Source organism: Phalacrocorax carbo, chromosome 9 (genome assembly GCF_963921805.1).
Source record: "Phalacrocorax carbo chromosome 9, bPhaCar2.1, whole genome shotgun sequence".
Lineage (NCBI taxonomy): Eukaryota > Metazoa > Chordata > Aves > Suliformes > Phalacrocoracidae > Phalacrocorax > Phalacrocorax carbo.
Window position 1 is genome coordinate 1,993,489 of NC_087521.1, and position 27,890 is coordinate 2,021,378.

The 27,890-nt window shown below is 38.3% G+C and overlaps 1 protein-coding gene across 12 annotated transcripts in view; it reads right to left on the reverse strand.

Moving 5' to 3' along the window:
* GPHN (gephyrin) overlaps positions 1–27,890 on the reverse strand; it is a 306,435-nt gene that overhangs the window by 113,469 nt on the left and 165,076 nt on the right. For 8 of the 12 annotated variants that reach the window (XM_064460104.1, XM_064460101.1, XM_064460099.1 and 5 more), the window contains 4 exons: positions 13,140–13,234; positions 8,646–8,712; positions 4,200–4,472; positions 2,758–2,865 (listed from right to left, as the gene is read on the reverse strand). In XM_064460104.1, the coding sequence (XP_064316174.1) occupies positions 2,758–2,865; positions 4,200–4,472; positions 8,646–8,712; positions 13,140–13,234 (543 nt within the window). The remainder of the gene's footprint in view (positions 1–2,757; positions 2,866–4,199; positions 4,473–8,645; positions 8,713–13,139; positions 13,235–27,890) is intronic. The other 4 variants (XM_064460108.1, XM_064460105.1, XM_064460107.1 and 1 more) reach the window with 1 other exon arrangement.

Consider the following 27,890-nt stretch of genomic DNA (forward strand, 5'->3'; position numbering starts at 1 on the left):
CAAATGATACCATGATCCAGATCTCCCTGGGTTTAATCTGGTTACTCTAGAGTAAGAAGATATTACACATTGTCTCATCCCCTTCAGGCACGTAACTGTTTTTTTTTTTTAATTTTTTAAAAATATCTACCATATCCATCAATCATTGCTTCTAAAATTTTATTCAGTATCACCTTTTTCAGAATAAAAACTCTCTTTGCAACGAAGTGACTGAGTCAGTTCCAGTCACCATTGAACTGCATGTGAAGTACTAATTTTTGCCTGTGAGAAAATTACAATTTAAGTAAAATTTCAGCCAGGACATTAATCAGAAAAGGAAGCTGGAGATAAAGGGAAAAGGTGATTGCAGCATTTCATTTCAATGAGAATTACTCTCTAATCACTACCTTCACAGAAAATACAACTACCATAAAACAATCCATATATAAACCTATCTAGAACTCTAAGTTTCAGCTTGCTAACTTTCACAGGCACGGAATCTCACTGAGAGAATTAAGTTAGTTCACCGTTACAAATTTTGCTCTCAATAGATTTATTCCTCTAATACGACAGTGGAGTCTGTTGAATTGCTAAAACCACCATTAATGTTCTTTTTAAAGCACTACAAGCTGCTGATTTCAGAGAAGGTACTAATATGTATACTGGATAAACATAAATTTTTTAAAAATGTAATGGATATATACACTATTCAGTAAGTGAAAGGGACGACGTGATATGGGGAATGTGCCATTTTTCCCACCTACATTTAAGAAGTTTCTTTCCTTCTGAAATTAAATTTAGTCAATCTAAGTCTCCCATCAAAGCAGCTTCTTGTCAAGCCTGTTAAAGAGGTTGATGGTTTATCATGAGAAGTTTCTTTGTTTCGTGGAGCCTGGAAATGTGCAATAAGGAAGGGCAGGAATATTATTGCATTTTGGATAGAATACTTTTTTAAACTTTCACAGAGTCATAGTCTGAGTATTTATGTCTCCCCCTAGAATTTTTCAACTCATTTGCCAGTTTCAAACAAATTTAATAGAGGATAGAGTTCTCAAAACTCTCAATGTGGTACAATAAAACTCTAAGTTCAGTGAAAATAGCTTCTGTTTGCATTAGCTGGGGTGGAAAACCTGTTGTAACATACTGATGGAGAAAGAAATTAATGAGAAATGAATGCAATTACACAGAAGGATATCCACCATGTCCAACAGTCATTGGTTCTACAATTTTTATCTGATATGACCTTTTCCAGAAGCACTTTTACACCAGTTTAAATATTTGTGTCTTCTGATTATGTTGACAAGAAGGGGAAAAAGGAAAAGATATAAGCTTTTTATTCTCTTTAGCTCAGGACTGGAACAAGGATTGGCAGTGCTGGTGAGGTACCAAGAAAACAAGCTGTCGTTTTTTGTACTTATACATATAGTTAATTACTATGATTGTTACGCAAGAGCAAAAATGTCTTAAAAACATAGAGAAAGTACAGCTTAAAGAAAACCAACAACCCTTTGAGAAACTAGCCACTTCCTGCTCCGAGTCTGAAAACCTGATCTGGATTATAGAAGGCACAGAACAATAGCTCACGAGCAATTTGCAAAAGGGCACAGAAGCCTGGATGGCAGCTTAACAGCACGCTTCAGAGAGGCTGAATTTGCTGTTTTACTGAAACTGAAGAATATGGTGCAAATTCTAGGTTAATAACCTCAACTCAAAAAAATGAACCTATTGGAATAAATCTGTGTGTGTGTTTGTATGTACACATATACAGTTTTATCATCAGGTGTGTGAACTTTAAAACCTTCATGTTTCTTAAGCGACTTTTGAAGAGACATGTTTTAAATACTATTTGACTGACAGATTAATTACTATCTGCCTAAGGGAATAAGAAAGTACAGCCGCTGGTCATCAAATCCAGTGACATATTTTCCCAAGAACTTGCACCCCATTTGGTGGCTGACACGAAATGAACAGGTCAGAACAACTCTCCCTAGGCCATCTGCCTTCCTTAGCTTTCTCTAAGCTACAGTTATTAATACAGTAAATTACGTTTCATTCCTAATGATACTGTAGCCATTATTCTATCCTGATTCAGGCCTAGACTAAACCTTTGGGAGACGGAAAATAAAGTATAGTATTTTGCTAGAGCCCAAATTATAATCCCCTGGGTTATAATAAACTAAGTTCTTTCTACTATTCATTGAAAGAGTTGCCTACTGTTCACTAAAATCCAGTAATTTATAAATTCACTGTATCCTGACTCCTCAAGACTTTTCTTCTGATTTTGAGAAATTCTACTTCTAAACAGAATACAAAAATAAGTGAGAAACTGCAAGTGATGAAAGCAAGCTATGAACAGCCAGTGCAAATGCTGTATTATGTTGACAAACTATCGAGAGAAAAAAGCAAAGCAAGGCAAACGATTGGCGAAAAGTTACCAAAATTTCATAGCTTTAAAGCAGTGATTTTAGAAGATTATTTTAATTATATTCAATTATTGACTATATTAGCTGATAGAGCCAATGACTAATCAGAAACAGAGGCTTTACAGCAATGATCGCCTCAGCAGCCAAATTATTCAAACCGACAACGCACACCAACTTTACCTTGTTTAGCCCTGTATCTCAAACAGAGTATTTCCTGTAGCATGTTCTCCAAAAGATAGCACTGATGTGTCTTTGTTAGAATAAATAACACACTCTGTTCACACAGTAGGCTAGGAGGCAGCCAGTGTATTTTTAGCTACTGTTAGTGCAAAAGCCTCTTGGAAGTGTCTCTTACCGGTTCTCTTGCACTGCCTGCTGCGCGATCGCAAGAACTGATGAGACCAGGGATGGGCTGTTCACCTTTTGCCATGATAACAGCTGAACTGGTGTAGGATGGATGCTTCTAATGCACAACACATAACAACTATGAATACGGTGACAGGAAAACATGAAACTATACAAGCAAATGACTGAAAGGGAATGAGGTGAAAACAAGTGTGACACTGAAATGCCAAGCTCGGATGAACACAGCCAGTTTAGATCTCAGGTATTTTCTGCCTTTAAAAATTGCACATATTATCTTTCTTTGCCTATTTAAAAAGAAATTAATCCATTTGAAATTTGCATTAATAAAAACTCAAACTTGCAAGTGATAATTATCTTAATTCACCCCTGTAAAGATGTATGTGATCAGGATTTTCTGTACAAAAGGACGAGATCTCCAGCTGCAGTTGGAGTCTTAGCTCCAGCTCCAGTCTTAGAAATCTCAAGATGTCTTGGACCTGAATTCACGTTTCTGGTGTTAGAATGTTGCTGCTTTGGTTTAGAAATTATGTAACATAATTTTTAGTTACTTAGACTTTCATTTCCCACAACAGGAATTAAAAGTACAATCTGTGGAGTAAATATAGAACAAAGCAGTTTGGAAAAAACCCTTTCCAAACCCATAGGACTACATTGTCTTTCAATCTGATAACTGAAGACATAAAACTGCAGTAAATATTTATATGTTGCTTCAAATAATACGATATTTCTTTGGAATATATTTAAAATTTGCCCTGAAATTATTTGCAAGTGTATCTATCTAATTTTTTCCTTTCGTAGCCTCAAATTTATTATTTTGCTTTGAGTAATTTTGATCTATAATTACTGGCTAAAGCGAGGTTATAAAGACAATGTGATAACATTTCGTTTTGTGGCAGAATTTCACATCTCTTATGCAGACCTGCACACTGTAATACAGTAGCCTGGATATCTTCTTACTTAACCTGCTACCTGTCTGTAACACTTTTTATCAATGTTTTTAGAAACCAACATTTTATTTTTTGAAAGAATATTGATTTTGAAAAGAAAATGTTGGTTTCTAAAAACATTGCCTTAGAAAATTTTGTTGCGATTCCTTAATATGCCACCTACTGGACTTTGCATGTTCAGGCCTGCGAGTACTTTGAATAAAAAAAAAGCACTACAAATAATCTGTCGTATCAGAATGGTATCATAAAAATGCATGTAATTGTCAAGATAATAAACAATATGGATCTCCCACTGAAATTTGATATCACCTACCAAAACAGGACTGATTTATTTTTATGAAGCTGTATTTCCACAAAATGTACCTAAAATATATCTGTTTGACCACACAGGCGCCAATGTATAGTCTTAACATGCAAATGAATATTGGTGGAAAGTACCTGGGATAGAAACTAAAGGGTCTCAGGGAAAAAAACCCGGACTCACCTTAGCTGCAATGGCTGCTGCCGTTATATGTGAAGAAGAACTGTCCTCTGTTGAGGCAACTCCACTATCCTTCTTCTCTTCCTCCTCTTCCTCGCACTGTACCCCTTTGTCTTCTGTCTGCTTGTGAGGGCTGGTGGTTGGAGGAGGAGAAAGAGGAGGTGGTGGTGAAGGTAGATCTTCAAGCTCATCGTGTACCTCCTTTACTTTTACAATGGCATCCCGCAAAAGATCGATGGCGTGAGGTAGGGCTGGCAGTATAAACTGAAAGCATTCCTGTGCACAAGGAGGAGAGAAATGACTGTGAAAAGTTACCTGCAGAAGTAAATAGGGATTTTTCAGATTTAGTCTTAAAAGATATTCAGGCTTTAGATGTATCTTTTCACTGGATCATAAATACAACCTTAAATGCCTTATGCAATTTCTCATAGAGGGTAAAAAAAAGCCTCAGAACCAGAACTGGGGACCATACTATATATTTTTACCTTTTTTCATGCAAATATAGTAAGTTGTACAATGAGACTACTGTAATTAAGCTAATAGTGGATTAAAATTTTGGAAAACAGGAGTTAAATTTTCATGAATACATAATACAGAAACCAGCTCACAGCAGTTGGCAGAATGCTGTGAAAATGCAGAATAAAAACATTAACTCTATCCCTGCAGGGATATTAGCTTCAAATCATTCCTATTATGTTCCTTCACAATTAGAGAACAATTCATAAGTGTTTCCATAATTATACTTTTAATTAATTATATCCCTTTTTATTCTTGGACTTATCCTATATGCTGGAAGAATGACAAACTACACTGCTGTCATTATAATTTTATGTACCTCAGAAAAAACTGTTCCTAAATAATCTATTTTTCAAACCTCTCCTTTCTCTATGATCTTAAAACCAATTAGAAAGCTTACTTTATATGGCTGGAGAAAGCAACAATGCAGATGCTGTGTAACTGTTCTTCTTGTTCCATAATGGGCATATACATATATAGCTACCTCTGCTGCTAAATATACTGGTATTTCATCAAATCAAAGAGGAACTTCAGGATATCACACGCTGCAGCCCTCTGCTCAGATCAGGGTCAAGGCAGAATTCAGGCAGGTTGCTTAGGGCTTTGTTCAGTCAAGTCTTGAAAAATCCAAGAGCAGAGACTCCACAACCCTTCCTGACAAGCTGTTCTAATGCTTAATTACCCTCAAAGTGATTTTTTCCTTTTCTTTTTATCCAGCTGGAATCTACCTTCTTCAATTTATTACTATTTTATCTAATCCTTCTCCCAGGCACCTCCGTATAAAGAGTCTTCGTGTCATTGAAGCAGACTGCATATAAAAAAATTATTGGAAAGTGATGGCAGGGTCACAAGAATGAATCGCCATGGCAGTGCAGTTAGGGAACATATAAGCTGGCAGAGAAAGCTGACATTATTCCTTTTGTTGCACTTTGTTTTTGGTTTTGTTTCAAGCATAAAGAAGATTTTAAAAAATGTATTCCAACATTTTAAAGTATCCAGAAAATAAATAGCGGTAAATATTTTGTAAATAGATACGGTAACAAATGTTTTCAATAAGTAAAAATGACTTCATAAACAAAAGAGCAAACCATCCATCAGAAATTACTAGTTTATATAAGCCACTTTGTAAGTCAAAAACATGACTCTCACTGTATTCCCTCAAAGCTTCTAAATAAGAACCCACCTTTCAGTTGTTCCTTTAAGAGTAATGAAAAGTCAGACTACTTCATAGAATTTGTAAATTATTTAAACATTCATTTTGACACTCTGAAGAACTGGAGTGAACTGGATGAGCATAACATGCTGTATATAATGAATACATATTAAAATACATTAGTAAACATAGTAAAGGATTATAACTTCTAATGTAAATGTAAACCTCAGACTTACTGTGACTCCACAGTTTTATTTTAAAAACTGCTTAAAATACTGAAGCATACAACCATCGTCACTTCAGAAAAAAGCAGACCTCAAGTAAGTGGTAAACAAGGACAACAATCTGTGAACTGACCAATAGTCAGGAAAAGGTAGGTTAATGATTACCTAATTAGAGAAGCACGTCCCCCGACTCCTACCACTGAACTGAAGCTTTGTTGGCTTGACTGTTGATTAATAGGTTCCCAGCGAGTACTCCAAAAGCTCCTGCTATTTGAAAAACTCATTGCTTTAGGCAATTGTTAGTACAATTATGACAATTGCCATAGACCCAATGATTTCAATGAGCATCTGGTAATTTCACACTTTGCCCTCTTTCATCATAACATTAAATACCTCTTACAAGGCAAAAAGGAAAGAAGACAGAACAACACAAAAATGGAAGTATTCTACAGACCTTTAGTCAGTGGTACAGGCCACACAAACATGCTCTGCAGAAAACACCTTTGGCATTGTGTCCGTTTTTGAGATGGAGCATTTACACTGCTGCCATTTTCTACTAATATTTTAATAATTTATTCATGAAATATGTATACTGCTGCAATTTCATAGCTTTATATAAGCTTCTTGTATGACTGTATTGATACGATGGAAAGGAAAGGAAATTAGCAAGTCACTGAAGAGAGAAATGAGAGCAATTCCTGGCAACAACCCATCCTATTTGGTTCTTGAGATCCAACCTGATAAGGAAAAACTTTCTCTACTATTCATCTTAAAAATTTTAGCTGAAATCTGATACTTTAAAGATGTTTCATATTAAAACAAATTGTGAAAGAACAGAGTGTCATCATGACAGGAACAAATAAATCATTGGTTTATAAAAAGATGTTTGTAAAATCAAATCATACGACATTTTTTTCTTTTCCAGCAGAATAGCTTTTTTTTATTACTTACTTTATAGTGAACTATTGTTAAAGTACTTATTAACATTTTTCCATTTCTTTTCCTCATCCTCTTTCTACAATTTACCTAACTTCACAGTCTGAGTGCCTCAGGGCAGAAAACGACAATTTTTCTGTACCTAGCATGTTAGAGTGCTACTGAACACAACAGAAACCTTTAGAGATTGTAGGCTGTTTAATCTCTTTCATAATTCAACAAAAGAAGTGTAGACTTCTGTAAAAAATCTTCTAACTGGTGCACTAGTTCTCGAAGATGTGGGGCCCGTTGCCACGTTAAATACATGTACACACATATGATGACTTCCCACTCATAACTGGAAGATTTTCAGGTAGGTGTACTCCTGCCCCACCATCCTCCAATGCTTGTTGCATGTTTTGACGGCTTTTAAATGTCTTTTCAATTACAGAGTCTCATTAGATTTCTTAAGAAGGCTCTAAGGAACGGTAGAATCACAGGAGGGCTTTCTGAGTCCTTGAACTGAAACATCGAGACAACGCATCTGAAAACCTGTGATGGCTGCCTAAGAGAACAGTATTCAAACCATTCCCTCTTCAACTTCCAGGCTGAAGCCCACAGTCCAGGTTTCAGCCCACATAAATATTCTTTACTTATCCCCAGACATAAGCCTATCAATCAACAGTGACTCCAGCTCTGTGCCGCCGAACACTGCAGCGCACTGCCTCCTCTGTGACTGGGTACTGGTTCAGAAGGCGTTGATAAACTACCAGGTAGGCGCTTCTTAGAGGTCAGAGGTAAAGACATGTTTTAACAAGGCCATGACATAGTCTGAGCTCTGGAGAAATACGTTCTTGTGACTGATGGGGGATCTACCTTAGCAGTTTTGCAGCAGGTTGTACAGCCCACTATTCAGGTTCACAGTGTTTGTGTGAAGGCTGTTTCTCTGGATCTATCAGCCAGATACACAAAGAGCAAGCACTGGAAAGATGTAACCTTCCTAACACACAAAAAGTATTCCTCCTGATGTTTAATTGTGTTTCTCTCAGGTCTACAGTCAGAAAGCAAGCATGAATAAAACCAGAAAGCCTAACTTCCCTGTCCAAATGGAGCAAAATGCAGGAAGAAAACAAACTGTGTCAGGGGTATAAGGTCTGATATCAGTATTCAAAAGATTTTTAAAAAATCCTCAGACTCTTAAAAATTATGTTCCTTTTTTCCCCTCTTCCCGACCAAAATTGGGAATATTCTTCATACTCCAGCAAGTTCTACCATACACTAGGCCTTCCTCTCGCTTCTGTGTGAAAAAAGCTTTCATGGAAGCTGTAGACGACACAGGGATCAGGTACAGGTTTGACTAGAGAAGAAGGAAGTGTAAGGGACCATTAGACCCTTCATTAGCACTGCCTGCTACAGTCAGCGCTCTCCTGCAGTACAGGTAACGCTGTCCTGGTCACACAGTGCTTTCAATCAGATCAGAACGATATCATCCCTGACTGAGTGATGGCATGCTCAGCTTTATGAACATGCATTTCAATTCACTTTTATAAAATCTGTTGTAGTGGATACTTTCTACCATTCAGAACAAGGGAGGTACTCATCATGGGTCCTCAGTACCAGACCAGTAAGAACACTTCTTACCTGTGACCCTTTCTTGCTGCCTGGCAGATTAATTATGAGAGTTTTCCCTCTGATTCCACACACAGGTCTGAAAAGAAAGAAACCCAGAGTGAAATTCCTGCATGCAACTTTCTCCATTGTAGAAACAAGAACAGTGCATTTAAGAAATTCTATTCTTTATCAGAATTTGTAAACTCAATATCTAACAAGTATAAGTATTTGCTCAGGAGAAGCTGAGCTGAAAAAGTATCAGACAAGGCTGACAGAGTCTAACATTCAGTTGATAGTATAAACACTGGCTAGATTTCCATCTTTTTTAGATCTGTGTAGCTCAAATCTGTTGTTTACTTGCATCCAATCCATTCTTTGGTATAGTCCCTATTTGCTCAGACGCGTGGTTCCTTTGTAACGTAACCGATGGTGTCAAATGCTCTTTCCCTTGCCAGGTAAAAATACCAAGTCATGCTGGTTGCGCTAATTCAAACATGTCGTCTTTTTTTTTTAAAGATGCAATGTAAGGAAAGCACAGAGGGAAGAAGCCGAAATGAAAACTGCACTGATGCAACTCGTATCTAATTCTTCCTAACGGTCTTTCCTCCCACCTCAAAAACATGAAACCAACTACCAAAGATGGAAGATTTGATTTTATTTTATGGGTTGTTTTTTTTTTGTCTTTAGGGAATTCCTTTGGTCTTGATGTAGGGCTGAACTTCGACACCCAAGTGCTGAATGCTTTCTGTTGTTTAGAGCTTGCCTCTTCCTCCTTTTAGCTAAGTATTTTTCAAGAAAAAAAAAATTACTGGATTTTGTCTTGACATTGTAAAGAGTGCCTCCTGCTTTTCTCCACTGTTTCCAAGATCAGTGGTGAAAACCACAGGGCTGGGTTATAAGGATAAGAAAAATGTAAAGGGATGAAACCAAACCACAAAGATACGGAGACTACAGTTGAGAGAAACTGTGTAACAGTCTCTTGATCAAACAACACCATGAGCCATAAGTGAAGACAGAATAGAAAAGAAAACAATTTCTTGATAGGGCATTAGGAAAAATTTTGAGCCAAAGGACATGGTCTGTGGGGTAGCCAACTTTCCTGAATTTCTTCTTATACAAATAATTCTCAGTGATTAATGTCGTCTCAGTGATTAATGTCGCAGCATTTTCTAGCAAGGTAGCAAGTATTCTAGTGACAGCTGTCATAATGCTCACAGTTAATTAGCACAGAGACCGTTTTTGTGCCACAAATTAACTTTTGATACCAGTCAAGCCAGCCTGAAGAGAAGTCTTATTTTCAACTGGTAGCTTGAATATTGCCCAACTCCTAGCCTCTATTTTCCCATATTCATTTCTTGCACAGCATATACCCTCAGTTAAGAGACAATGACAGGTAGTTGAGGAATACTCTACTGCAATACAAAGATGAAGAGCCTGAGATAAATGAGCTCATTTACTCTTGCAGTAGTTGCAGTAGTCAAATTTACAGTGTACAAACTCAATCCAGCAAACCCCATACATGGGATACAGTTTATGACAGATTCAAATAAAGGAATTATTATGCAAAAAGCAATTAAAATGAAGTGGAATTGTTTGGCAGGTAGTTCCTTTAATAATCATCTTCTTGGCTCTTTTATTCTGCTTTAAATAATTTTGAACATTATAAGCTAAATGACCAGTACAACCAACCAGTAATAAAAAAGTACTAAACCAACAGCCATTGTCCTGAAAGCTACAAGTTTCAGCTGCCAATAGTCACATCTAGTGGCTCAAGAGAGGAATGGAGCTGCCAGAAGTTTCTCAAGAGAGCATGCAAAAGTGAGTGAAAGTACCTAACAACTGCATGGCTTGCAAAAAATATTGTGTGCACTCACAACATAAAAGCATACAAAATGTGCATACATTCTGGGTGATTTGAGAGAGATATTAGTGATTTTCCTCTAAATGCAGAACAATTGAGGGAGATGCTGTGAGTCTCATGTTATCCTCAGCCTTTTGATAAAGTGGAGAGAAATTAAAAAAAAACAACAACAAACACAAAGAAGTCTGAGAAAGAAGAAAACAAATAGAAGCAAGGGAGTGGAAGGAAAAACAGGATGCGGGACAAAGGAAGAACTGGATGTGGGAGGGAAGAAATACAGGTGTGATGCAGAAGTAGGAATGGAGAACATGATCTCCTTTGAAAAAAAGAACCATGATCTCCCTGGGAAGAAATTATGCTAGTAAAAGCAGAATAGATGGGAAGGAGAGGAGAGTGCTTTAAAAAGCCTCAATAAAGACTGGCACAGCATGGGTATTTGCAGGTGACAAATCAGGAGAAGGGATGAAATAACTCTGGGACAAGGACAGTTTTGGAAGGTCGCAGAGAAGAAAAGGAAACACTTCCAGGAAACACATAAAGAGGTCTATGATGCTCTAAGGTACTCCCTGCTGGACCTTGGGACTGAATCCAAACTATGGAAGCCTCACTGCCCCTCATTTGCCTGTAAGTATCTGTGCATCCAGTCTACAAAGTAAGTCACCATTTCCTAATGCTGGCCTGTAGTCAGGAAGACAGCCTATACCTTAGAACAATTTTAAAAAGTTTATGTGATAAAACTCAACACGATGGACCTAACGTTTCCAAACCTGCAGGTGATTTCTGGAAGTGTCAGCTTAATGTTGCATAACATAATCTCTGCTCTTGTTTTTTTGAAAAGTCAAATAAATTACATGCAAAATTATCTTTCAGAACTTCATTTCAAAATTAAGTCAATGAGAGGTAAGCTTAGTGACATTTAATGTTAAATACTTTGAAAAATTAGGATCTACATTTCTCAAACCACGTACCTAAATTAGTGTATGCTTTTGACCTCTCTTAATGTGTGCATTAGTTCTCATGGTAAGGGGGGGATTACAACACTACTCCAATTTGCAGAATTTTCTATGAAAATACATTAACAATTTGTGTCTTAGAATGTAAGAAAAATCTGAAAGGAAGTGAGTCTGCATTCAAAGAAGATCCTGAATAAAGAGCACCTAAACCAATACAGGATTACACATAGGACAACCAAACCAAAGAAAAGTAAATTTCCTTCCTATATCTTAAGCATTTGCAAAATGTAATCATAACACACACATGCGTTCATGCAGAACTGAGATTGCACAAGAAACCATAATGCTCTAATTTCATAATTTTTGTGTACTTATCATCCGAACAGTGTTATAGAAATAATAGCCTTTTGCATGCCAATTACTTTTAGTCCTGAATAAAGGTTTTCACTGGGAAATCTTCTAAGACCTAATACGATTGCATGCAGTATCTTTGTAATGTTATCTCCCATCATTGTCATAAATTACTATTGAAAGCAGCTGTAGCTTGAGGGTCGCTTTCTTGCTATATGTATAGAAAAGTCGGGTTGCAATCCAGTATTTTGGTTCAACTACCATTATCACATCCTTTCAGCCGTCCTGATCACACTACATCCTAAATCAAAATTGGTAGTGTCATCTAAATGGCTGTCCTTTTCTTGATCAGAAACAGAACAGCTGATTTAACCTTTCCTCTTCTTGTGGTAGAGATAAACACACACTATGATATAAAAAACTATATCAGGTAAAAAAATAACTGCTAATTTGGACAGAATTTAAAGGTGTTAACTTGGTAATGTTGCCCTTTCAGACATGTGATATGAAAAGTTTTAAAATACTTTTAAGATTCACCAAACCTCGCATCTAAATGTTCTTAAAAATACAAGTATCTGAATACAAAGTTGCAGAGCTAGAAGTTCCTCCTTTATTTCTTATATAATTATTTTCTTGTTATACCCTCATTATATAACAAGAAACCAAAAACCTGTAACAGCCATTGTGTCTTAGTTGCCTTGAACTATTGTGCAAGCACAAACTAACTTATGAAAGGTATTGATGTTATTAAATCTATCATAGGTAAAATGAGGTAAATTGAAGGAATAAAATAAAAACCAATTCCAGAAAGCAATACAGGATAACTAGAGATGCCACTGATAAAAAAGAAATACCAACAGGCAGAGAAACCGTTCCTAATTATTCAGTAGAAAATACCAACTCTAGCATAGGATAAAATACCATTTAATTTATTCAGAGAGCTTTTGCTGACACTGGAATAAAAGCATTATCAAAACAATACATTTTTATTTATCAATTATTCTTTTTTTTGCTAAACAAAGCATTTTGTACTTGATGAACAACTTTTAGAAGAATTCTTCACTCGCCACTGAAATGCCACAGCTCTAGGATGAAACGACAGCTGTTTAATAGCATGCGTCAATATTACATATCACCTGGCACAGAAAATACAGAAGGATACAGTGTCTAATGGAGACAACAAAGGGAATTAAACAAAAGAATGTGATTACCGTTCTTGGAATTTGGCCACTTCACTGAAGTTAAGACTTCTACTCTTGATAACTATGGCAATCTCCAGTTATTTGTGTATAGTAATTTCATGACAATGTGTATTTCTAAGGAGACAGTTCACCTCATATTTTGTAGGAAAAGCCTTACCTAGAGAGCATGCCCAGAGGAGTAACATTAAGGGATCCCATCAGCATTGCCAGGGCCATCCCTGGAGCTTCTCGCTCTATTACTTCTTTAGTGGCCTGCAATCAAAGATTAAATAGCAAAGTGAGTGAAAGTACAAGGACAAAAAATATATGAAACCAGCTAAATTTGGGGTAAGAATATCTCTTTGTTTTGTTTCTGTCAAAAGATGTCCTTGATAAATTCTCAATACTAAAATATGTTACAGAATTTTCTCTTGGTTGTGTAAAACAGGGAAAGATAAGGGTTTAGGAAGAAGCACCGTTAGCTGTACTGTAAAGGCTCCTATAGAAAATGTTAAGCCAGGACCCTATATATATAGGAATGTTAATCAACACCACATAAATAACAACTCCCTCTAACAGAAAGGAAAGAATGTTTGGGAATAAGCACAGAAAAGACCAAATGTAACGGCCCTCTCTTCCTCAACCATCTCATGTGCATTTTCCCGCCGAGCTTTTCCTGGGCACGAGAAGGGTGAATCAGTCTGAGCAGAAGACATAAAAAAAAATTTGCAAAGGGAAGCCCATGTAGCAGGCAGGCAGGCAGATAGTAAAATGGTAATGATAATGGCCAGAGGCTGAGGCCTTCCCTTTTGATCATGTCAGCAAAACAGCGGTTCCAAACAGGCTGGTGGCTTTTATTCACAAGCAGTCCATATGCAGTGGGCATCGAGAAGCCTGAAAGCAGAGTCTGAAAATTCTTGTCTTTTTAGTCTTTTTTCTATACAGGGAATCAGATGGAAAATTGTTTTTTCTGGGTCATGCATAACCTTCTGTCCTTACTTCCTAACACAAATTTTCTCAAACACACAACCCGTCCAGTCTCCCAACCTCTAACTTTAGTTAGGACATAGCACCTCAAAGGCAGGTTACAGTCCTACCCTCTCTTCATTTCCCTCACAGTACTCCCTGTTCAGCGGATCATCTTGTTTCAGGTTCTGAAACAAGATTCTAAGCGATTTGGCACAACTAAAATGTTAGCAATGCTCATAAAACTGTGAAATCCATTGTAAAACATCCAGCCAAACTACAACGTGTTGAAGGTACAGCTATCAAAATAGAAATAGAAAAGCACATCTTAAATATAGGGACACTCTGAACAAGCTAAATTTTCTTGGCAGTTGGATATAGCAAAAGAATAAAATGGGAGAAACCAGACAAATTATTTTGCAGGAAAGATTAAATTACAAATCACATCCTTGTACTTTAGTAAGCTCCTAGTTTACAAAAAGAAAAATAAAGTCATAGAGAAGGAAAACGACAGAATTAACCCAACAGCATCCCTATGAGAAGGATCCAGGAGGCCTATACAAGCTATACAGCTAAAACACTCACAGGAAGCAATAAATAAAATGGGGAAAAAAAATATTCCTGAATAGTACAGACATTCAAGTGGCCATATTCTCAAACATCGCCACTAACATTTAATATGGTTTAAAGGAATACGTCAGTACCAGAATACATCAGAGACAGCTACCAGTTAAACCTCCAGATTTGTTATTAATAAGCAAACTTGGTATGTTCTCAGCTGTGGGAAGCAGAGTTTATACAAAACCAAGCAATTTTCAATTCTGTAGCTGACACCACAGTCCTTTTTATTTCAAGCATAGCATGTCGGTTTTAGTATCTGCCATCCTCTACTCAGAAACGGCATAAAAATACAACCCAGTGTCTGTATTTCTACTCAGGGAAAATGAGAAGTAGGAGGCTAGGAATGACGTAGACAAAACGAAAACCTCTCCACTGAGGGAGTTTGCTTAAAGATACCTGCTGAGGTATTGAATTATCAATCACATTAAAAATTCTTGAGGCTATCCTTAGACCTGATGATTTTTATCATATAGAAGAAAAAGGCATATCAATGGTGAAGGGACACTTTGCTGACAAAGTTGGTGAAATATGGAATCCTCTGCGTGTGCACATATAGTAAGTCTGTATCTATGTCTTTTATTTCAGCTAATACTGTGCTTCAAAGCTATTCAAAAGTGGTTTTAAATATAAAGTGCATTTTGAGATTTCTTTTTTGCCCTTGAGCACAGTGACACTTTGAAGATATCATTAGTTAAAATTCTAAACAGGCTTCAAAGGTAGTACAAGATGCAAAAGAGCTCCATAAACAACGATCTTGCAGCTTGGGGAGTTCTTCAATAAAATTCAAGTCCATCCTCCAACTTCACAAGAAAAATGACCTTCACAAAATGTCACTGCTAGCAGGCAATGTGATTATTAAAAATGTATAGACTAAGCAACAAAATCTGAAAGGGCAGAAAGTCCAAGCAGCAATACAGCCCTCAACAGAAGTTTCTAAAAATACCTGTTTCAAAATATATATGCTTATATTTATTACTGCAGGCAGATTCTACGAACAGGGGAATGCTTCCCTTTTTCACATTTGCAGCCTGACTGGATGGATGTAACCAGAAAAGGCTGCTGCTAAGTAAACAACTTCTACAGTGACATCTGCTCATGAAATCAGCCACTGGGAAGTCCACTCTTGGGATGTCCTCAAATAACACAACCTAAAATGTGCAATGCACAGAAACCGAAATCATCGTTCCACTGGGAAGCACATTCTTAATAAGCTATACCTACATGAATGAAATTAGCAGCGCTGCACTGATCTACAGATACTTCGTGTCTATCTGTAACTACTCTTTTTTTTCACCTAACAATGTACCAAAGCGTGGGTGGCCAGGTTTTCTGATACTTCTTTCAGGTTCAAAGGAAGGGTGGAAGACAGATGGCAAAACTAGATTTTCAACATCTACCTGCATGCAAATTATTACAGAATTAGTGACTCAGGACCTTCACATTTTACCAGTGCTCTAGCAAGGCTGAATTGCTAAACTTTGTTTCATGGGCAATTTTTTCTCGGTAGTCTCATCATCAGCTAGCTTTTGCCTGCTGCAGGGGGGCGTGGTGTTGGCACAAAATGAAGCACAAATCAAGGCTGTTGCCCCCGGCTCTCTTACAACAGCAATGACGACACTACTATGTGGGCAGAAGCAGGAAAAAAATGATGAGGAGATTTCATTCAGAGCTGGTACACTGATGCCTTCATCAGGACTGAAGCTATACGCTAACTTCTCAAACTTGAGGCTGATGACTGTATATAAAGTAGGTGGAAAATAGTAGAGTAAATTTGTATAAAATTCTAAAATGACAGCAAGGAAGCGTCCCCAGTCTCTCCCGCATCGGGTGGTAGTGCAAAAGCGACAGATGCGTACAAGATGGAGGTGGAAGTGCGGGGCTCCAGAGCAGCGGAAGCATTTGACGGTAAAATCAAGAGTTCGGAAGAGAGACCGATATGCAGAAAGGCCAGCTTGGAGGTTGCAAAGAAAGATGAGGTCTGTAGTTTAGACAGGAGAAGGGAATGTAGGAAGAAGGAAGCCTACGCAGAAAGGACGAACTGTTGAGAGGAAGTCCAAGCAGCAGGACTGTCAGAAGGGCAGGGATGAGAGTAGAGCAAGGGCAAGCGAGCGAAGCAAGCAGGATGGAAATAAGATCACACAAAGTGGCTTGGATAGACAATACATGAGGAAGAAACTCAGGAGAAGCAGAAGGAAGACATGACTTGATTCAAGTGTCAGGCTGTGGGGGAAGCAGGGGGAGAGACAACGGGACTGAAATGAAACAGTAGTTTCTACTCCAGAGAAGTGGAGACTAACAATTAAATAATTATTTCACGGAACTATTCAGGACTTACTAACAATGACTATCCAAGCAGTTCTTATATTTCATTGCAATATGAATACATGCAATTTATTTTAAGACACAGTTTTGATTGTTTTCTAAGTGCTTTTTTATAGGAGTTAGGACATTACCTTCCCAAACCAACCAATATATTTTTAGATATCTTTGACGTAGTTGTGGTTGCTCGCTGCCAGCTGGTTTCACAGAGTTCTCTGCTGCTTCACTGCCTTTCTTTGCCTCCATATAATTTTAGTTAGTTCAGTTCCTAACCTGTGGAAGCCCTCCCAGGCAGCTTCTGGAGGATATACCCAGTGCAGACTGATTTAATTAAAAGACCTAGGATTACTGTCCTTGAAATGTTCAGAAACCCTCTTATCTTTGTCTTTCAGGTATTAAAAATAGCCAAGTTTGACCTCTTAGTAGTAAGTAATGCCCTGAGGCATTTCATATACTCTTGAGCAGTTTTGGGATGGTAATATGGTTTTATCTCCTCAACTAAAATGCAAATATGAGTCTGAGAAGTCATAATAAATTCAATTAAGATGACTGAGACTGTCTCTGTTGAAAATATTACTTCAGAGAATCACAGGTTGGAAGGGACCTCAGGGATCATCTAGTCCAACCTCTCTAGGAAGAGCACAGTCCAGATGACTCTTGAGGGTGTCCAACGTGGCCGAGTCAACCCCTTCCCTGGGGAGATTATTCCAGTGGTGACTGTCCTCACTGTGAAAAATTTTCCTCTTGTGTCCAATCGGAATCTCCCCAAGAGCAACTTGTGTCCGTCCCCCCTTGTCCTCTCCATGGGACTCCTTGTAAAAAGGGAGTCTCCATCTTCTTTGTAGCTGCCCCCTAAGTACTGGTACATGGGGATGAGATCCTCTCTAAGTCTCCTTTTCTCAAGGCTGAACAAACCCAGCTCTCCCAGCCTGTCCTCATATGGCAGCTTCCCAGCCCCCTGATCATCTTGGTGGCCCTTCTCTGGACCCCTTCCAGCCTGGCCACATCCTTTTTGTACAGCGGGGACCAGAACTGTACACAGCACTCCAGGTGTGGCCTGACCAGCGCTGAGCATAGAGGGATGATGACTTCTTTCTCTCTGCTGGCGATGCCCTTTTTGATGCAACCCAGCATCCTGTTGGCCTTCTTGGCCGCAGCAGCCACTGTTCGCTCCTGTTGAGCTTCCTGCCCACCAGGACCCCCAGGTCCCTTCCCACAGAGCTGCTCTCCAGCCAGGTGCATCCCAGTCTGTGCTGCACTCCCGCATTATGTTTTCCCAGGTGCGTGACCTTACACTTCTCCTTGTTCAACTTCATAAGGTTCTTGCTGGCCCACTCTTCCAGCCTATCCAGATCTTCCCGCAGAGCAGCTCTCCCTTCTGGAGTGTCTACTTCCCCACTCAACTTGGTGTCACCCGCAAATGTCATCAGGCTACACTTGATGCCGTTATCCAGATCACTTACAAAGATGTTGAATAACATTGGGCCCAATACTGATCCCTGGGGGACTCCACCAGTGACAGGTTACCCCTTGGAAAAGGAGCTATTTACCACCACCCTTTGGGTGCGGCCTGTCAGCCAGTTCCCCACCCACTGCACAGACCACTTGTCTAGGCCATAACGCATTCATTTCTCCAGGAGGAGACCGTGGGGGACTGTATCAAAGGCCTTGGAGAAGTCCAGGTAGACCATGTCCACATTGAAACCTCTGTTGAAAATGTTTAAAACTATGACTCTGCATAGCATATCATAAAGCTATTTATGCATATTAATGGATACATTTGCAGATAATTTATATTTAATAGACTATAGAACTAGCATAAATAACACTTTATTACCTATTTGAGCCTTCCATTGAAAGTAGAAGTCTTGGAAGGGTCTAACCAAAGAAACACTTACATACACTGTGCAACACTGCTTACAGAGCACTGTCAAACCTCAGATGACTGGACAAAGAACTATGGAGACAGATCAGTCAAATATGGAACTAAAATGTCAGTCATGTCTGTCAAGTTGTGTAAGAAGCGTGTACTTCAGGAACAAAAATTGCATCTCTCAGCTTCGATTTGAGATATATTCTTCATGGTTATTCAGTGTACCTCTGCGGGAAATAACACACATGCCTGTAATTTCTATTCACAAGTCAGCTATTTCAGCTTATTCTTTACTCCCCTACTCTTGTTTTGCAGGGGAGAAAATAGAGCTTACATGGAGCTAGACTGGTTAGAGCTTCTCACCTAAAAATCACTTATCTATTTGTTCTCTTAGTACAATAAGAAATACATGTTGCAGCAGTTGGTTTCTTTCAATACATTGGAAAGTTTTTGGATAAGGATCAGTTTTGGGTCACTCATTCTCACCATCATGCTGTCTTTCCTTGAATTTTTCTTATTCCCTGCCCCAATAACCTGTGTGATGATATTCTGCATCTTTTTTATAGATGAAAGGCTTGACAGGAACTGTGCTCTCTGATGTTCTCCAAAATAAAATTTCTTTGGCTAATTGCTCAGTTAATTTGATAAATGGATAAAACTGATCACATACGCTATTGCTGCAAAACAACCAAAATCAAGAAGGTTTGTAAAAGTCTTTCAACTTGTCACCAAAGTTAATAACTTTCCAATAATATAGTGACCCTAACAACATCATTGGGGTGCTGCAGCCAGAGATAGGCCATGCATATCTCTGCATGTCCTTTCACATATACACAGTTATGATTATCACTGACTTCTTGATGTCAAATCAGTTGTCTCAGATCCATGTAAGTCAAGCATGGCCTGATTCCAGTGGGGAATCAATAGCTCCTTCTGGACAGGGTGGATCCCAGAAGTAAGTGTTTGCTGTCATTCTAGAGCTTTTTACAGATTCACACCCACATCAATTAACCTGGCCACGAGCAGCTTAAAAGTAAGAGCCTGACAGCCATTGTTTCCTTAACAACGTAATCCATGAGTGCTAATGATGGAGGCCTGTAAAAATTCATCAGCTGTTTTATAGTCCCAGAGCAGTGAAGAATGACTGACAGGAGGCTACAGTAAGCACCAATCACTACGTTTGGGCTCACAGGATGGAGTGCTGGTGGCTAGGCAGACATCAGGCCAGTGCTGCCCCTATGAGTGTGTGTGTTTGTTCCTCCTCATGGAGCGACAACCCAGGCTTCTGTCAATTCTACTGTACAGTAAGAAATTCAGCCTGAGTCTGGCAAGTCTCTGTTTTGATGTTCCTGTTGGGTCTTTTTGATGTTAAATGCTGCTATGTGTGTCAGACGCACAGACACATACTGAGAGCTCTCCCAGGCTTTTACAGAATTAGTTTACATGAAGTAAACCAAAACATGTCTAAACATATCAGGGTGGCTTACTCTATCGCCTTTTCCTCTTACCAATGGTGGCCTTGGTACATATCCTCCATTAACTGACCTGGTTGCATGTTCTTTTTCCTCCTCTTCTCCCAACTCAAATCTACACCAGCCAAAGGTGGATGAAACCCTGATTAATGTGGCCAACTGAAAATGAACTCTACAAACTGGTGTATCTGCACGCACCAATAATCCATTTCCATTGACAATAATTCTGCAGGACAAGAATGCTGATTTGAGGTTTTCTGTTACTCTCGGCGTATTTGCAGTGACTCTGCTGCCACCAAGATCCCAAACATCACAGAATGACCCTACAGAATTTATCTGAGTGAGGAACAAAAGTGTCACAGCAACAACGGCTGTTAGATTAGATTAAATACAGACTCTGTTCTCACTGTTTCTTCCCAAGGGGAGACCTTATCGCTCTCTACAACTACCTGAAAGGAGGTTGTAGCGAGGTGGGGGTCGGTCTCTTCTCCCTAGTAACAAGCGATAGGGTGAGAGGAAACGGCCTCAAGCTGCGCCAGGGGAAGTTCAGGTTGGATATTAGGAAAAAATTCTTCACTGAAAGGGTTGTCAAACATTGGAACAGGCTGCCCAGGGAGGTGGTGGAGTCTCCATCCCTGGAGGTATTTAAAAGAAGGGTAGACGTGGTGCTTGAGGATCTGGTTTAGTGGTGGGCTTGGCAGTGATAGGTTAGCGGTTGGACTTGGTGATCTTAAGGGTCTTTTCCAACCTTAACGATTCTATGATTCTGTCATATCCCTGATTCCCTCTGCCTGCAACTTGCCCCCTCCAAACTCCCTCACTCTCTTCACTGGGATCCATCGTACCATTTATTGCAACCTAATGCCTATGACATGAGACTCAGAGGCCAGAGGTGAATTCGATGTCCCTCTTGTTTACAAATTGGTATCAGCAAAAGATTTTGTCAGTACAGTTCCACTGTGTATATGACCATGAAAAGCAACTGGCTGGTAGAGGTAGCTCTGACAATACTCAATGACTTACGCATGACCGAGCCATGAATATATTTAATTTTTAATAGTTGGACTCCAATGTTTGTTATTGGGAAAGATGGTTCACTTTTTTATACACAATGACGCAGATGAAAATTTTCATGAATATACTACAGAAAGCAATACGGTAGAAATTTTAACTTTTTCCTGCACCTCAGTACATTTGTATCTAAGTTTTGAGCTAAACCCGGTTGCATTTGATTTACATGAACTTTGTAGATCAGTGATTTGACTGCCCCATTTGTGTAACAGAAATGTTAATGAAATTGGTGCATCTGGGCAACCAAACCATGTGCACCTTTTAAATATCAGTTCTAATATATATTGTTAATAATAATTTTTTAATCCTGATTGCTAATCAAAGTTTTAGGATAGCAAATGTATATAAAAATTTCATGCCATACAAACTGATCTTAATTTTACGATACTACCCACCCCAATACATTGTCATAAAAATGAACAATCATTTTTAGAAACCGTTAATCAAAGAAAATGCTTACTAAATGCTTTTCTGCACCATGAGGAATGCATTTAGGCTCTATGAAGATGCACGCAGCCCACCAGATGCAGTATGTTACAGCTATATAATGGTGTGTGTTAAGCCAGTGTCAAAAGGCAGGGTATTTGCAAAGGCGGGGAGGTTAGGAGGATTAGCTTCTTAAAACAACAGCTGGAAACAAGCCACTGCACTTGCTTCCAAAGAACAGTCTGGCACCTACTTCCTTTTTTCAGCCCTCTTTTTCACGTGCAAATTGCTGTACTTCCCACTTCAACTCAACTTCATGTAAGAATGACTCCCTTGCTGTTCAGTAAAAGTAGTACAGCTGAAGACTTGCTGGTAAAGGTAGTGACACCCCTCTGCTATTACAAAAACACTGTTAAAATTCTAAATATATAATCATTATTATTCTTTTACGTTTTCCCTCAATTACTTCAAACTGCTTTATATTTAATGTAGAATGTAAAAATCTACACAATGCATCATAACTTGTGCAAAACTCTTTAAAAATTGAAGAGGAACAAAACCTGAGAAGTGAAAAATTTTCTCTACAAATCACAGAATCACACAGCAGAAATGAGAGAGGTATCATAGGAATATCTACAATATCTCAATAAGAGTATCAATAAGAATTCTACAAGTAATGCAGCTGACAATGTAATGAGCTATAACTAATGGTACAAAAACTAGGGAGCACTGTCCCCCCCAAAATACCCTGTATAGTGCTTCTGGTTATGTGTACTATCTTCTAGACTATATATCTATACCAAAGGTGAATCAGGGTACAGTTAGCTCAGTTAGCTTCATTTCATATAAAACTAGTGCCAAAACTGGATGCTTTATATATGGCGGTGGGGAGAAGGAAGTATATTAAGCAGTGAAATCTAGAACTACCTAAGAGAAACCAAGCTGTCACATTTGCTTAGTTGTGATATTAGTATCACAGGAAGAGAATAGACCCTATTCTTTAGAGATCCTCATCAGTACACACAAACAATGAGGCCACCAGGTAGAAATGTATGTTGCCTTCTCCTCGGAAATTGCCCAGTCTCTTGGGCAGTGAAAGAACCAGAAGTTTTAGCTTGCAATTTCACTCCTCTAAATAAAAAATTTTGCAATGCTTTAGCTCCAACCCATTTGCTACCGAGATTGAGATGTGCAACTCTTTTCTGTGGAGAATGTTGTCTGTTTTTCCTATCATTTGCTCCCTTCTGCCAAGAACAAATATTGCCTATGAAATATTCTTATTTCTGAAACTCCAGACAGTTTCTGTCACAGGTAAAGCAGCATCTCCAAACAATTTCCGATCTCAAAACATCAATGTTGAAAAAATCCTTCCTAAAATACACTATAAAGGGTGGACTACTGAGGGATAATTTTTCAAGAATATAACATGGCAATACCAGAATTACAAAAAGTACTTTACTTTCTCTAAAGATTCCCTTACACAGCATCGTTAGTCCCCAAGTAAATGATAAAGCATGTCTAGTAAGAACAGCTTTAAAGTACTTCTGCCATAACCTAAAAACTCATAGAAAGGATTGTTCAGTGAGATCCAGTGATGGAATTCATGCGTTCAGACTCTGAACAGCTGTCGATTTAGGTACACGTGAATGATGCACTCGTTCGAACTGAACAGATTTTGAAAGCCAAAGTGACCTACGGTGCATTCTGTCAACCAACTTCCTATACAGGATTATTTAACTCCTGGCACAAATCACATTATTTTTCTCTGAGATTCTCATGGAAACAACTGGATGAAAAGGTTTCTTAAAGAGAAGATGGAAAGTACTTTGTTGAGACTGCAGCAGCACAGCGTACTGAAATAGAAGGCAGCAAAACTCCTAATCTACACTGGCTGAGGAATACTAGATATATCAAGTTTGCCTTTTCCTCTGGAATTTGTTTTTACCATTTAATGAATGGTTTACAATACTTAATAGTTAACAATATAATGAAATCCAGCTTTCCCTTTATTTCGCTATTCCCAAGATCTTTTCTACACACATTTCCATATCCAAAACACCAGTTTCTTCCAGTTTTAGAAGACATCACAGTATCTTTTATGCACTAGCCAAAACTAGTTCAATCATTTATTGACACTCCTTAGCTGTGACAGAGTAATGCTTTCACATCAATGCAACTTTGCATTGTATAGACATATTCTGTCAGTTTACTTCCCAACTGCCCAACTCTTAACTTTGAAACCCTGAAGTTCTTATAGTTTAAGCACCTTTTCATTACTATAGATACAGCAACATAGGTATATAAGCACCTCCCCTCACACACACTTCTGCTGTGCTTGAAGTAGCAGACCATGTTGTGCAGAATCATATTTTTGCTTTTTAATAACATTCACTCTGTGTCCAAAATTTTTCAGCAGATTGATTTTTATACTAGCAGTGTGGAAGTGGATCACTGAGAAAAGTGGTAGCTTTTAACAACTGGTAAGGCAGAAGAGATTCTTAGATAGGCACAGGGAAGAAGTTAGCTCTTCCTCTGTGTACTTAAAACATACACAGGACTAGACTGTTGCAATAAATGCTATGCATCTCACCACCACAGCAATGGTAGTGATTCAGAGAACAACTACAAACATCAGAGCTCTAAGCGGATTAACTCAAGTAAAAAATCAGACAGCAGTATTTCTATATAATGTATATGCACAATGAAAGACAGTAATTCAGAATAACATAGAAATCACATAAACTTATACCTAAGGTTAGCTGCCCAATACTATGTTTCTGATTAAATGAGTTAAACGATAATTAAAGAAAAAAATCCTCATTTTAAAAAAAGCTAACAGGGAAAGGAAAAAAACGCACAAAATATTTCTGGGGAAAATGTTAAGTTGTCTTAACAATGTGACAAGCTAATAATTGAAAAAAACTCACAAGTTCCAGCTAGGTTAGTAAATTCATCCTTGCTATGCTTAAAAACATCAAAAGAAAACTCTACTGTTACAGACTCCCTCTGGCCTGCAAACAGTGATGATAATAGCAACTTCTCATTAAGATGCTGCAGGAAACAAAATCCCTAGCAGACAAAGACACCTAAAGGAACTTTGTGCCTTTCTCTGTTCTTCTCATCCCAGGAACCACCAATGCTGAACAGCAGAAATCAGTAAAACTTTCATGAATTGCAGAAGAGTTTGAGAGAAAACACAGCGTTAGACCTTGCTGTTCACGGATTAATTACGTATACCACTGGATATATAAGCACTATCTGGCTCGAAAGAAAGAACTGTTCAGCTTGTAGGAAGAAATGAAAATTGAAACAAGTTTAAAAAGGGAGCTGTAGCCCAAAAACTCAGAAAAAAAATGGTGCAGTGTGTAGGTTTCATTCAGCTTTGAGATCTGCAAAATCCACTACTGGAGTGATGTACATGATTGCAACACTACACAAAATAAAGTTTATTTCGTAAAGTCTATCTACAGTCTATCTGCAAAAATATGAAAAGAAAAAGCCTAATTAAGGTGTACAAATATTTCCTGAAAGAAAACAGCAAGGGTGGAAAAGATTATTTAGTGATGCTATGAGGTACTATGACAGCAGTAAAGTACTACTCAAACAAAATTTAAGTGCAGTCTCAGATAAAATGTCTAAACCATGACATCTATCTGACTTCATCAAACTCCCAAGTGAAGTGAAAGAAGCTCCAGCAAATTCAAAATCTAAAACCTGGCTGGGCAGAACAACAGAAAAACGTACTGGGGTGAACAATTATGCAACAGTCATTGAAAGATAGATGACTGGGTCCTCTCCCGTGTATGAATTCAGTGAATATATGAGTTTAATTTACTAAGGAAATTCACTAACTTTAAGCCATGGACATTATCAAGGAATCAGTTAAAACTGCATCGTAACCATGTAAACACCTTTTCTTAGCCTGTGGTCTAAAGGACATTTTAAGAAAAGGGAAGCCGGAGGATGGAGTGTTTAAATCTTCCCAAATAAATTCAACAGAATAAAAGAAAAAATCATGGGTTACAAACTGTGATGCTCAGAAGTAATCACGCAAAACCAGTATTGTCTTCCTGTTTACATCTGCTTTATGCATCTATCTCCCCATTTTTCCAACAAAAGCTATTTAACTGCTAAGTAAAGAGGTAACAGTAGAGAGACACTGGAACTTACTCAGCATCAATACGCTTTCAGTAAGTTCTTACATGAGTTGTGACAGCAAAAGCCTTCATCCCTGATGACAATTCATGAACCAAAAGGCATATTTGTTCAGAACACTTACCATCTGAGGCACTCTTGTCTAAAATTAAACAAATAATTTTTTCAAACCTAATCCAGAATCAACATAAAGACATAATAAAATCTGAATTCCAAGTTGATATGAGTCACTGTCAGACACATTATTCTCAAAAGAACGAAAAACACAAACTGAAACTGAAAGCAGTGGCTAAGTAGATCAGGGCAGTGGAACCCCTTCTGGAAATCCCAGGGGTAACAAAATAATTGTATACCTGTCTTTCTTTTTGAGAGCAAAAGACCTGTATTAGTTATGAATTTGTTTTCAAAAACAGCTGAAGAAATTAGCTGCTTAGATGCTACAATGCTGACTACCATTGGAAAGGGTACCATTAGAAAACAGAGAAGAATAAAGAAAGCAAACTGTAAAAACTTCAATGGAATTTAAATACTGTATTGAAGTAAGAAGAGGATATATGAAAAACACTCTCCCGTCAAATAATTTGTAGGATTCAGACATAGTAGCTCAGGAAATGACTATCAGAAATATAATAAGATTTTTTCATCAGAGATAGTAAAGAAGGAAGAGAGTCTAAGAAGAGGAAATAAAACTAAGATACAATTAGCCTGATAACAGGAAATTTAGTTGTCCTGGAAGGGGGAACTCTATAGGCTGGAAAGATTTGTAACTCTTCGTGACTATTCCAGAAGCTAATTTTTTGTTGAAAAGTGCACAGGACAGACTAATGAATACCTTAGCAAAAACAAACAAAAACACCCAAACAAACAAACATTTAAAAAAGACACAATAATGTTGTATTTCATTGTTCTAGGGATTTGGTAGAGATGATGTTATTCCCCGGGCTTTGTGTGTAAATTTTTCATTGTTTCTTTAACCAAATTTTGACTCATTTATAAGACAAAAGTACAATGTATTCTTTAATCTTGAAATAATTTTTTTTTAACTGAGTAAAATATTTGTACCATAACTTGATCACTGCAGATGGAAAAGTGATTTACCTGCATATTTTCAGTGAAGCTGCCGAAGAAAGCACTGCATCAATTCTCCAGTAGGTATAATTTTATACCAAGAAGACTCTATATATTCAAGAAAAAGTACTGTGTTTATTTACCTGCAGTTTCTGATGTTGGGTTTTTTTGTTTAAAGTTTATATAACCTGCATATTGTTTGAAAACTAGCTGGTTTTTTGAGGTAATGTTAATTTTTAAATAGCTACGTTAAAAATAACTAAAATGATACACAGAAAAATGACTTCTGGTTTTGGGGATAAGAAGGGAGTCCCAGCAGCGTCCTGCAGCCCCACAGTGCTCGGGTGAACAGTCCTCCTCCCTTCCAGTATCAGGTGTCACTTCTCAAACAACAGCCTAGGGAAGCAGCAAAGTAACACTGGGAGTTAAAGCTTGGAGAAAGAGAATTGCCACTGAGACCTGTTCTTGTCACCAGACCCCTCAGGGGCATGAAGCTGGTGGGAAGTGAGAGACTGCCAACCTACTGTCTTTTAAGAGTTCACAAAGTTGTGAAAAAAATGCCTGGAGAAGCAAGGGAGGGTTGGAAAGGCTGAGAAGAGAGAGGACAGGAGAGGCGATACCGTAAAGGAGTAAAGGCAGAAGTTTGTTCCTCCCGTTCCTCAGAGCAGGGTATGAGTATACCAGATTTCTAGAGACTAACATGAAAACTAGGAGAAGGTTCCCACTGGCTCTTACTCGGAACATTGTCTGTCACACCGGGAGCCATCCTCCACAGGGCCGAGCCGGTGTCAGGAGCACGGGAGCAAGGCGCGCTCTGATGCCACAGCTGGTCTCGCACAGGTGAAAGAGGCTACTGAATCAAGGGATGCTGCCCTGCCTCTACGGTTAGACAATTTCCCATATTTAGGGTATCTCTGAAGATGGCAAAAGTAGTAATATTAAATATGGAGAGAGTAAA